Source organism: Grampus griseus, assembly GCF_964374135.1.
Source record: "Grampus griseus genome assembly, chromosome: Y".
Lineage (NCBI taxonomy): Eukaryota > Metazoa > Chordata > Mammalia > Artiodactyla > Delphinidae > Grampus > Grampus griseus.
In genome coordinates, this window is record NC_139016.1 from 15,237,073 (window position 1) to 15,251,141 (window position 14,069).

General features: G+C 40.0%; 1 protein-coding gene across 1 annotated transcript in view; it reads right to left on the reverse strand.

The window, feature by feature from the left end:
- The window catches only part of LOC309817700 (protein WWC3-like), a gene marked incomplete at both ends in the record, with an annotated part of 163,436 nt that overhangs the window by 110,874 nt on the left and 38,493 nt on the right, over nt 1–14,069 (reverse strand). The window contains 2 exon segments of the mRNA XM_082646966.1: nt 10,847–10,926; nt 12,620–12,696. Of these exon segments, the coding sequence (XP_082503092.1) occupies nt 10,847–10,926; nt 12,620–12,696 (157 nt within the window).

Consider the following 14,069-nt stretch of genomic DNA (forward strand, 5'->3'; position numbering starts at 1 on the left):
AGTAGGAAACTTCTTCGTGTGCGGAGACTGCGGGTGGCGGAGAGGGGAGCTTCGAAGCTGCGGAGGAGAGCACAGCAACAGCGGTGCAGAAGGCAAAGCGGGGAGATTCCCGCACAGAGGATCAGGGCCGACCGGCACTCACCAGCCCGAGAGGCTTGTCTGCTCACCCGCAGGGGCAGGCAGGGCTCGGAGTTGAGTCTCTGGCTTTGGTCAGAGCGCCGGGAGAGGACTGGGGTTGGCGGCGTGAACACAGTCTGAAGGGGTTAGTGCACCACGGCTAGCCCGGACGGAGTCCAGGAAAAGGTCTGGAGCTGCCGAAGAAGCAAGAGACTTTTTCTTCCCTCTTTGTTTCCTGGTGCGCGAGGAGTGGGGATTAAGAGCGCTGCTTAAAGGACCTCCAGAGACAGGCACGAGCCGCAGCTAAAAGCGCGGACCCCAGAGACGGGCAGGAGACGCTAAGGCTGCTGCTGTCGCCACCAAGAAGCCTGTGTGCGAGCCCAGGTCACTATCCACACCCCCCTTCCGGGAAGCCTGTGCAGCCCGCCACTACCAGGTCCCCGGGATCCAGGGACAACTTCCCCGGGAGAACGCACAGCGCGCCTCAGGCTGGTGCAAGGTCACACCGGACTCTTCTGCCGCAGGCTCGCCCCACACTCCATACCCCTCCCTCCCCACGGCTTGAGTGAGCTGGAGCCCCTGAAGCAGCGGCTCCTTTAACCCCGTCCTGTCTGAGCAAAAAACAGACGCCCTCCGGCAACCTACACGCAGAGGCGGGGCCAAATCCAAAGCTGAGCCCCTGGGAGCTGTGAGAACAAAGAAGAGAAAGGGAAATCTCTCCCAGCAGCCTCAGGAACAGCGGATTAAAGCTCCACAATCAACCTGATGTACCTGCATCTGTGGAATACATGAATAGACAGCAAATCATCCCAAAATGAGACGGTGGACTTTGAGAGCAAGATTTATTATTTTTTCCCTTCTCCTCTTTTTGTGAGTGTGTATGTGTATGCTTCTGTGTGAGATGTTGTCTGTATAGCTTTGCTTCCACCATTTGTCCTAGGGTTCTATTCGTCCGTATTTTTTTTTCCTAATAATTATTTATTTTAATAACTTTATTTTATTTTACTTTATTTTATTTTACTTTATCTTCTTTCTTTCTATTTTCTTTCCTTCCCTCCTTCCTTCCTTCCCTCCTTCCTATCTTCCACCATCTGTCCCTCCCTCCTTTCTTTCATTCTTTCTTCCTTTCTTTCTTTCTTCCTTCCTTCCTTCCTTTTCTTTCTTTCTTCCTACTTCTACTAATTCTTTCTCTCTACTTTTTCTCGCTTTTATTCTGAGCTGTGTGGATGAAAGGCTCTTGGTGCTGCAGCCAGGAGCCAGTGCTGTGCCTCCGAGGTGGGAGAGCCAACTTCAGGGCCCTGGTCAACAAGAGACCTCCCAGCTCCTCATAATATCAAATGCGAAAATCTCCCAGACATCTCCATCTCAATGCTAGCACCCAGGTTCACTCAACGACCAGCAAGCTACAGTGCTGGACACCCTATGCCAAACAACTAGCAAGACAGGAACACAACCCCACCTATTAGCAGAGAGGCTGCCTAAAATCATAATAAGTCCACAGACACCCCAAAACACACCACCAGATGTGGATCTGCCCACCAGAGAGACAAGATCCAGCCTCATCCACCAGAACACAGGCACTAGTCCCCTCCACCAGGAAGCCTACAAACCCACTGAACCAACCTTAGCCATGGGGACAGACAGCAAAAACAAAGGGAACTACGAACGTGCAGCCTGCAAAAAGAAGACCCCAAACACGGTAAGATAAGCAAAATGAGAAGACAGAAAGACACACAACAGATGAAGGAGCAAGATAAAAACCCACCAGACCTAACAAATGAAGAGGAAATAGGCAGTCTACCTGAAAAAGAATTCAGAATAATGATAGTAAAGATGATCCAAAATCTTGGAAATAGAATAGACAAAAGGAAAGAAACATTTAACAAGGACCTAGAAGAACTAAAGATGAAACAGGCAATGATGAACACCACAATAAATGAAATGAAAGATACTCTAGAAGGGATCAATAGCAGAATAACTGAGGCAGAAGAACGGATAAGTGACCTGCAAGATATAATAGTGGAAATAACTACTGTACAGCAGAATAAAGAAAAAACAATGAAAGGAACTGAGGACAGTCTCAGAGACCTCTGGGACAACATTAAATGCACCAAAATTCGAATTATAGGGGTTCCAGAAGAAGAAGAGAAAAAGAAAGGGACTGAGAAAATATTTGAAGAGATTATAGCTGAAAACTTCCCTAATATGGGAAAGGAAATAGTTAATCAAGTCCAGGAAGCACAGAGAGTCCCATACAGGATAAATCCAAGGAGAAATATGCCAAGACACATATTAATCAAACTGTCAAAAATTAAATACAAAGAAAGCATATTAAAAGCAGCAAGGGAAAAACAACAAATAACACACAAGGGAATCCCTATAAGGTTAACAGCTGATCTTTCAGCAGAAACTCTGCAAGCCAGAAGGGAGTGGCAGCACATATTGCAAGTGATGAAGGAGAAAAACCTGCAACCAAGATTACTCTACCCAGCAAGGATCTCATTCAGATTTGATGGAGAAATTAAAACCTTTACAGACAAGCAAAAGCTGAGAGAGTTCAGCACCACCAAACCAGCTTTACAACAAATGCTAAAGGAACGTCTCTAGGCAAGAAACACAAGAGAAGGAAAAGACCAACAATAATGAACCCAAAACAATTTAGAAAGTGGGAATGGGAACATACATATCGATAATTACCTGAAATATAAATGGACTAAATGTTCCCACCAAAAAACACAGATTGGCTGAATGGATACAAAAACAATACCCACATATAAGCTGTGTAAAGGAGACCCACTTCAGACCTAGAGACACATACAGACTGAAAGTAAAGGGATGGAAAAAGATATTCCATGCAAATGGAAACCAAAACAAAACTGGAGTAGCAATTCTCATATCAGACAAAATAGATTTTAAAATAAAGACTATTAGAAGAGACAAAGAAGGACACTACATAATGATCAAGGGATCGATCCAAGAAGAAGATATAACAATTGTAAATATTTATGCACCCAACACAGGAGCACCTCAATACATAAGGCAAATACTAACAGCCATAAAAGGGGAAATCGACATTAACACATTCATAGTAGGGAACTTTAACACCCCACTTTCACCAATGGACAGATCATCCAAAATGAAAATGAATAAAGGAAACACAAGCTTTAAATGACACATTAAACAAGATGGACTTGATATTTATAGGAAACTCCATCCAAAAACAACAGAATACACATTTTTCTCAAGTGCTCATGGAACCTTCTCCAGGATAGACCATATCTTGGGTCACAAATCAAGCCTTGGTAAATTTAAGAAAATTGTATCAAGTATCTTTTCTGACCACATGCTATGATACTAGATATCAATTACAGGAAACTGTGAAAAATACAAAAACATGGAGGGTAAACAATACACTACTTAATAACGAAGTGATCACTGAAGAAATCAAAAAAATCAAAAGATACCTAGAAACAAATGACAATGGAGACACGATGACCCAACACCTATGGGATGCAGCAAAAGAGTTCTAAGAGGGAAGTTTATAGCAATACAAGCCCACCGTAAGAAACAGAAAACATCTCAAATAAACAACCAAACATTGCACCTAAAGCAATTAGAGAAAGAAGAACAAAAAAACCCTGAAGTTAGCAGAATGAAAGAAATCATAAAAATCAGATCAGAAATAAATGAAAAAGAAATGAAGGAAACGATAGCAAAGATCAATAAAACTAAAAGCTGGTTCTTTGAGAAGATAAACAAAATTGACAAACCATTAGCCAGACTCATCAAGAGAAAAAGGGAGAAGACTCAAATCAATAGAATTAGAAATGAAAAAGGAGAAGTAACAACTGACACTGCAGAAATACAAAAGATCATTGAGTGATTACTACAAGCAACTCTATGCCAATAAAACGGACAGCCTGGAAGAAATGGACAAAGTCTTAGAAATGCAAAACCTGCCAAGACTGAATCAGGAAGAAATAGAAAATATGAACAGACAAATCACAAGCACTGAAATTGAAACTGTGATTAAAAATCTTCCAAAAAAAAAAAAACCCAGGACCAGATGGCTTCACAGGTGAATTCTATCAAACATTTAAAGAAGAGCTAACACCTTTCCTTCTCAAACTCTTCCAAAATATAGCAGAAGGAGGAACACTCCCAAATTCATTCTATGAGGCCACCATCACCTTGATACCAAAACCAGACAAGGATTTCACAAAGAATGAAAACTACAGGCCAATATCATTGATGAACATAAATTCAAAAATCCTCAACAAAATACTAGCAAACAGAATCCAACAGCACATTAAAAGGATCATACACCATGATCAAGTGGGGTTTCTTCCAGGGTTGCAAGGATTCTTCAATATACACAAATCAATCAATGTGATACACCATATTAACAAATTGAAGGAGAAAAACCATATGATCATCTCAATAGATGCAGAGAAAGCTATTGACAAAATTCAACACCCATTTATGATAAAAACCCTGTAGAAAGTAGGCATAGAGGGAACTTTCCTCAACATAATGAAGGCCATATATGACAAACCCACAGCCAACATCATCCTCAATGGTGAAAAACCGAAAGCATTTCCACTAAGATAAGGAACAAGACAAGGTTGCCCACTCTCACCACTCTTACTTAACATAGTTTTGGAAGTTTTAGCCACAGCAATCAGAAAAGAAAAGGAAATAAAAAGAATACAAATCGGAAAGAAGTAAAGCTGTCACTGTTTGTAGATGAAATGACACTATACATAGAGAATCCTAAAGATGCTACCAGAAAACTACTAGAGCTAATCAATGAATTTGGTAAAGTAGCAGGATACAAAATTAATGCACGGAAATCTCTGGCATTCCTATACAATAATGATGAAAAATCTGAAAGTGAAATCAAGAAAACACTCCTATTTACCACTGCACCAAAAATAATAAAATATCTAGGAATAAACCTACCTAAGGAGACAAAAGACCTGTATGCAGAAAATTATAAGACACTGATGAAAGAACTTAAAAATGATACAAATAGATGGAGAGATATACCATGTTCTTGGATTGGAAGAATCAACATTGTGAAAATGACACTACTATCCAAAGCAATCTACAGATTCAATGCAATCCCTATCAAACTACCACTGGCATTTTTCACAGAACTAGAACAAAAAATTTCACAATGTGTATGGAAACACAAAAGACCCCGAAAACCAAAGCAATCTTGAGAACGAAAAAGAGAGCTGGAGGAATCAGGCTCCCTGACTTCAGACTATACTACAAAGCTACAGTAATCAAGACAGTACGGTACTGGCACAAAAACAGAAAGATAGATCAATGGAACACGATAGAAAGCCCAGAGATAAACCCAGGCACATATGGTCACCTTATCTTTGATAAATGAGGCAAGAATGTACAGTGGAGAAAGGACAGCCTCTTCAATAAGTGGTGCTGGGATAACTGGACAGGTACATGAAAAAGTATGAGATTAGATCACTGTCTAACACCATACACAAAAATAAGCTCAAAATGGATTAAAAACCTAAATGTAAGGCTGGAAACTATCAATCTGTTAGAGGAGAACATAGGCAGAACATTCTATGACATAAATCACAGCAAGATCCTTTTTGACCCACCTCCTAGAGAAATGGAAATAAAAACAAAAATAAACAAATGGGACCAAATGAAACCTCAAATCTTTTGCACAGCAAAGGAAACCATAAACAAGACCAAAAGACAACCCTCTGAATACGAGAAAATATTTGCAAATGAAGTAACTGACAAAGGAGTAATTTCCAAAATTTACAAGCAGCTCATGCAGCTCAATAACAAAAAAACAAAAAACCCAATCCAAAAATGGGCAGAACACCTAAATAGACATTTTTCCAAAGAAGATATACAGACTGCCAACAACCACATGAAAGAATGCTCAACATCATTAATCATTAGAGAAATGCAAATCAAAACTACAATGAGATATCATCTCACACCGGTCAGAATGGCCATCATCAAAAATTCTAGAAACAATAAATGCTGGAGAGGGTGTGGAGAAAAGGGAACAACCTTGCAATGCTGGTGGGAATATGAATTGGTACAGCTGCTATGGAGAACAGTATGGAGGTTCCTTTAAAAACTACAAATAGAACTACCATATGACCCAGCAATCTCACTACTGGGCATATACCCTTAGAAAACCGTAATTCAAAAAGAGTCATATACGAAAATGTTCATTGCAGCTATATTTACAATAGCCAGGAGATGGAAACAACCTAAGTGTCCATCATCGGATGAATGGATAAAGAAGATGTGGCACATATATACAGTGGAATGTTACTCAGCCATAAAAAGAAACGATATGGAGCTATTTGTAATGAGGTGGATAGACCTAGAGTCTGTCATACAGAGTGATGTAAGTCGGAAAGAGAAAGACAAATACCATATGCTAACAAATATATATGGAATTTAAGAAAAAAAATGTCATGAAGAACCTAGGGGTAAGACAGGAATAAAGACACAGACCTACTAGAGAACAGACTTGAGGATATGGGGAGGGGGAAGGGTAAGCTGTGACAAAGTGAGACAGTGACATGGACATATATACACTACCAAGCGTACAACAGACAGCTAGTGGGAAGCAGTCGCATAGCACAGGGAGATCAGCTCAGTGCTTTGTGACCACCTAGAGGGGTGGGATAGGGAGGGTGGGAGGGAGAGAGATGCAAGAGGGAAGAGATATGGGAACATATGTATATGTATAACTCATTCACTTTGTTATAAAGCAGAAACTAACACACCATTGTAAAGCAACTATACCCCAATAAAGATGTTAAAATAAATAAATAAATAAAAGCCATACAAAGTATTTGATAATTTTCAACATGTTTTCATGATAAACGTTCTCAACAAATTGGTTGTAGAAAGAACATACCTCAACATAATATAGGACATAACATGACAAATCCACAGCTAATACACTCAGGTGAAAGACTGAAAGAAACCTTTTCATCTAAGATGGTAAGAGGCATGCTCTAGCCACTTTTACTCAACACAGTACTGGAATTCCTAACCAGGGCAATTAGGCAAGAAAAGAAATTTCAAACTGGAAAGGAAGAAGTCTCTGTCTCCATGTGACATATGCCTGTATATGGAAAATCCTGAAGACCCCACCAACAAAACAGTCCTAATAAAAAAATTCAGCAAAGTTGCAGCATTCAGTGTCAAGGTACAAACATCAGTTGTGTTTCTACACACTACAATGAAATATCAGAAAGAGAAATAAAGAAAAAAAATCCATTCACAATAGCACTAAGACCAACAAAATACTAGGAATGAGTTTAACCAAGGAAGTGAAAGTTCTATACATTGAAACCTACAAGACAGTAATTAAAGAAATGAAAAACATGAATGAAAGGTTTCTCATGTCAATGATCAGAAGAGACAACACTGTTAAAATATCCATGCCATTCAAAGGCATCTATAGACTCTATGCAATCCCTATCAAAACTCCAAAGGCATTTTTCACAGAATTAGTAAAGAACAATTCTAAATGTGTAAAAAAGATCTCATAAAGCCAAAGCAATAATGAGAAAGAAGAAAGCCGGAGGAATCAAACTATCTGATTTTAAACTATACGACAGAACTATATTTATCAAAACAGTATGGTACTGATATACACACATAGACCAATGTAGCCAAACTGAGAGCCCACTATAGGTTAAATTAATATTTGACAAGGCAGCCAAGAATATTCAAGGGGAAAGAAAAGTCTCTTCAATAAACGGTATTGGGAAAACTGGATATTCATATGCAGAACAGTGAAACTGGACACATATCTTACACCATTCACAAAAATTAACTTCAAACAGATTAAGGATTTAAATTAAATGTAAGACCTGCAAATGTAAAATTTCTCCAAGAGAACACAAGGAAAAAGTTCCTTGCCATTGGAATTAACACAAAATATATAAAAAACTCATACAATTCAATAGCAAAATAACAAACAATCCAATTTAAAAATAAGGGGAGATAGCTAGTGGGAGGTAGCCACATAGCACAGGGAGATCAGCTCAGTGCTTTGTGACCACCTAGAGGTGTGGGATAGGGAGGGTGGGAGGGAGACACAACAGGGAGGGGATATGGGGATATATGTATATGTATAGCTGATTCACTTTGTTATACAGTAGAAACTAACACACAATTGTGAAGCAATTATACTCTAATAAAGATGTAATAAATAAATAAATAAGAAAAGAAATTCAATTCCAACTGGCCTAAAACCAAAAAGGGAAATTACTGATTAAAAACTCATTTATTAAAAGTAAATAAATAGGGCTTCCCTGGTGGCGCAGTTGTTGGGGGTCCGCCTGCCGATGCAGGGGACATGGGTTCGTGCCCCGGTCCGGGAGGATCCCGCATGCTGCAGAGCAGCTGGGCCCCTGAGCCATGGCCGCTGGGCCTGCGCGTCCGGAGCCTGTGCTGTCCGAGACGGGAGAGGCCACAACAGTGAGAGGCCTGCGTACCACAAAAAAAATAAATAAGGGGAGGATCTGAATAGACAGTTTCCTAAGAAGACCTACAGATGGCCAATAGGCACATGAAAATATGATTAATATCATTAAGACTCAAGTAAATTCAAATCAAAACCACAATGAGATACCACCTGACACCTGTCAGAATGGCTATCATCAAAATGATGAGAAATGCTTTTGGTGAGGATGTGGAGAAAAGGGAATTCTTGTACATTGTTGGTGGCAATACAACTACTACAGAAAACATAATGGAGGTTCTTCAAAAAAAATAAAAGTAGAGCTAACATATGATCCAGCATTTCTACTTCTTGGTATATATTACAAGGAAATGAAACCTCCATCAAATAATATGCACTCCCATATTCACTGCAGCATTATTCACAATAACCAAGTCACAGAAAGAACCTAATGATCCACTGACAGATGACTGGATAAAGATATACATACACACAGTGCAATATTATTCAGCCACTAAAAAGAATGGTACCTTACCATCTGTGATAACCTAAAGAGAGCTGGAGGCTTTATGCTAAGTGAAATAAGTCAGACAGAAAAGAAAAATGTTGTATTATTTCACTTATATGTGGAATCTAAAAAAAAAATTGAATTCACAGAAACAGAGAATAGAGTAGTGGTTACCAGGGACTAAAGGGTGGGGGAAATGTGGAGATGCTGGTCAAATGGTACGGACTTTCAGTTATAAGATGAATAAATTCCAGAGTTGTAATGTCCATAAAACAACAACAACAACAACAACAACCCCTCCCCCACAAAAGACAAATGACTCATAAACCCAACCAGTCTAGATAATTAAGAAAATTAATTTCAACCAAGTATTAAAGAACAGGACTTGACCTATGTTAATTACCTTTATATGACACTGAAATAATATATTTGTTGAACAGTGACATTTATCTTTTACCTTATAAACAACAATACTGCAGTCACATCTGACACAGGATTTTTGAATCTACATATTGGATGCAAAGAGTGGAATGCTTCTACATTTACCAATAATAGTAACCACATGGATTCCCACCATAAACTGAAAGCTATGTATTAGATGCTGCTGCTGTTATCAGAATGATTACCATTCACAAATCAATGAGAAACGTAGGCACAGAAAATGTGAAGCCTGTGCTCAAGTTCAGGAAATGAAGATAGGATATAAATCAAGAATAATTTCATCCAAAAAGTAAACCAGTAATGTTATCATTGGTAAAATAACACTTGTTCATTAACTTAATATAGCTCACAAATTATAAGAAATTCATCCCCAAACTCTTAATAGGAATATAAGGAATATAAACAGAATAATTGTAAAGATGACTTCAGGAGGAAGACCTATAAACTATATTGTCAAATAGAACATTCTGTAATGATGGAAATGTTCTATTATTTGAGTTGTCCAATACAGTCGTCGTTAGCCTGGTGGTTCTCAACTGAGGGGTAATGTGTCCACCTAGGAGATATCTACCAGTACTGGAGAACATTTTTGGTTGTCACAATCAAGAGGTGCCACTGGTATCCAGTGGGGAGAACCCAGGGATGCTGCCAAATATCATACAATGGACAGCACATCCTCCATAAAATATCATAGGACAACTGAAAATGTCAATTGCGTTGAGGTAGAGAAAAGCTGAACTAACCACGTACAGCTAATAAGCACTTGAGTATGGCTAATGAGAAAGGAGAACTTAATTTTTAAATTAATGTACTTCTAATTAAGAAAATTTAATTTAATAATGATTATACAGCTTTATCTACATATATAAAGTATGTAGCTAGAGATAATGAGCATAATATAAAAATAAGGATCTTGTTTCTCAAGTATTTTAAAAGCTGAGCATCTTCAAAGAACAGATTCTGTGATTAACATATACACACTACTAAATATAAAATTGATAACCAGCAAAGACCTACTGCATAGCACAGGGGACTATACTCAATATTATGTAATAACCTATAATGGAAAAGAATATATATGTATATGTATATACATAACAGAATCACTTTGCTGTATACCTGAAACTAACACAACACTGTAAATCAACTATACTCAATACAATTTTTTTTAATTTAGGGAAATAATGAGCATAAATAAAAGCATAAAAGTGAACACCCGTGAAGCTTTAGGACACATGTCCCGGCACCAAACAGGAAATCGCAGGGAAACTCTCCGTCTGTCACTGCAGGCCACTCACTCTTGCAGGGTCTCCACCCCCTTTTCTTTGTACTTCAGTTCTTGCTTCATCTGGGTCAGCTCTTGTTTTAATCTGCAAAGCTAAAGACAAATTACATTTTTTTTTCCACAAAAAGAAGCTGTGAGAAATGATTTCTTCAGTTGTTAGTATTGTCATCTAAGTTTCTGAATAGCTTGCAATTCACGGGGTCACCCAGTCTCTCCATGACCTCCCATCCCTGGCATATCAAACAGCCCTGGCAGAGGGGCTGGCTCGCTTAGACACAGAAGGCCCGGGTCACCAAACAGCTTTCTACCCATGTGGAGCCCTGGAACCGGCAACAATTTTCTTTTTCAAGGTATTGATTTACACATTGCAATGAGCAAACTTTGTCATACTTTTTTCATCCTCTCTTCTGCTTACTTCCCATAGATCTCACCTAGGAAGCTCTGTTGCTCAAAGCATGGCTTCCCACTACCTGAAAGTCAGTCGCCTGCAGTGCTTATTTAAACAGGTGCTAGGACCCACTCCAGGCCTTGTTAAAACTCCACCTCCAGTTCCTTCAGAAGAAACCCCGCGTCTTCCCCCGGTCCCCCTGAGAAGGTCCCCCACACTCACTCCCCCTCTTCCATACCCAGTGACACACGTGTGGGGACGAATCGAGGACATGGTGACTGCACGGGACAGGGAGGGCTTGTAGACCCAGGGCAGCCCCTCCGAGCCCCTCGTGGAGGAGAGAGGCCCCTCCACCCACTTCTGGAGAAGCCTGCCGGTCCTGGAGCCTGGTGACAAAATGCTTTCCGAGCAAGGGGACAAAGGGCAATGCCCAGGAAGTGATTTTAAACCTAATGGTTCCCATGTCTTTTGTTCAACATCTTTGGGGCACCTGGCAGGCCTGCTCACACAGCACCCAGTGAAAATCGCAGGAAGGCTGACGTCTGGGATCTCGTAACAGGCGCAGCACCTGGTCACAGGCTGGGGCGAGCTCATGTGTCTAAGATGCCGAGAAAAATCCCCACGCAGGTGTCTGATCGCTCCAGAAAGCAGGCATACTGACAGCCCTTCTGAACCATGCTGGCTGGGGTTGGGAGCCATCTCTGGCAGCCGAGCGAGCAGGGGACACTTAATTGTGGGCCGTTTGCTGGCAGGGAGCCCTGACTCTTCCAGGGGCAGCCAGCATGGTAATGAGACAGTTTCTATGGAAATGGGGATGGGGCTCACACCTTGAACTGATGCCCCAGGTGTTTTTTGTTGGTGCACTAGAATGTGAGAACCACAGCACTAAAACAGACACTCTGGTTTAGGCACTGAGACACTAGGATGGGAGGCTTGGTCTCCAAGATGTCTCCTGTCCCCCCTCCCAGACACCAAAGACAAGAGGATGAAGGGATGGAACACGGTGGCACACAAAGAACCTGACACCACTGGCAAGGAGCACCAGCACCTTCTGGTCAAACACCATCGCAGGCAAGATTTCTCTGGGAATACAGAGACCAGGGAAGAACGGCAGATGGTAAATCTGCCAAGGGACAGAGCTGGCCTCCCACTAATACAGGGAAGCAGCCCTGTGAGCTCGGGCCTGGACATCGCCAAATCTTTCCAAATGTTGGGTGAATCTAGCCCTATGAAATACACAGAGGGATACAAGCAATTTGTTGTTAGATGGGCTGACGCTTTAAAATGAAACTTTTCTCTTCCTATCAAAGGAATTAAGTAAATCATAATAAGTGATGTTATCAGTATATAAAGAATACACAAGCTGCTTCTAGTGTAAAAACACTCATTTTTACTCACCCTGTCCTGATGACTTGCTATTTCTGCTTTTATTTGCAGTGGGCTGTACTTAGTATTTGTTGAATATCCAGAAAAGGCTAAATAGAAAGAAAATATTTTATTTTACAATAGATCCATTAAATTACATACATGCATACAGATAAGAACTTCATATTCACCTTATTAATTACCTCTTAGCATCACACATACAAATTAACATTAGCACTGACAACTAAAGAACTAACATTTCACAGCCTCAAATATTTTTAATGGTTGATTTTTACTTAAGGATTTGTTTGCAGATGACTTGACCTTTATATGAAAAATCTGAAAAAAATGACCAAAAGACTTCCAGTAACTAATAAATGATTATAACAAGACTGTAGGATATAAGGTTAAGATATAGAAGTTAACTGCTTTCCTAAATACCATCAATAAACAAGTAGATCTGAAATTTAAAACACAATACCATTCACATGGCACCCCCAAAAGTGAAATACTTAGTTATAAGTTTAACAAAACTTGTACAGGAGCTATACAAAGAAAATTACAAATCTCTGATGAACTGAAACAAAGAAGAACTAAATAAATGAAGAGACATTCCATGTTCATGGATGGGAAAGATTCAATACTGTCAAGATGTCACTTCTTGGGGCTTCCCTGCTGGCGCAGTGGTTGCGAGTCCGCCTGCTGATGCAGGGGACATGGGTTCGTGCCCCAAGGCCGGGAAGATCCCACATGCCGCCGAGAGGCTGGGCCCGTGAGCCATGGCCGCTGGGCCTGCGCGTCCGGAGCCTGTGCTCTGCAACGGGAGAGGCCACAGCGATGAGAGGCCCGCGTACCGCAAAAAAATAAATAAATAAATAAAAAGTTTAAAAAAAAAAAAAAAAAAAAGATGTCACTTCTTCCCAGCTTGCTCTATAGATTCAAAACAATCCCAATCAAAATTCTAGCAACTTATTTTGTGGACATCAACAAATTGATTCTAAAGCAGCAATAGGCCCAGGACAGCCAACACAATACTGAAGAAGAACAAAGCTGGAGAACCTATCAGAACCTATCAGACCTCAAGACAATATAAAGCTACAGTAATCAAGAAAGTATGGTAGTGGCAAAATAATATGATAGCAAAGACAGTCTTTCAACAAATGGTGCTGGAACAACTGGACATCCACATGCAAAAAAAAAAATCATCTAGACACAGACTTCACACCCTTCATAAAATTTAACTCAAGACCTAAATATAAAACGCAAAACTATAAAACTCTTAGAAGATTACACAGGAGAAAACTAAGAGGACCTTGGTTTGGAAATGTCATTTTAGATACAATACCAAAGGCATGATCTATGAAAGAAATAATGGGTAAGTTCAACTTCATTAAAATTAAAACTTCTGCTCAGTGAAAGCCAATGTCAACACATGTGAGACAACAAATCACAGACTGGGAGGAAACATTTGCAAAAGACACAT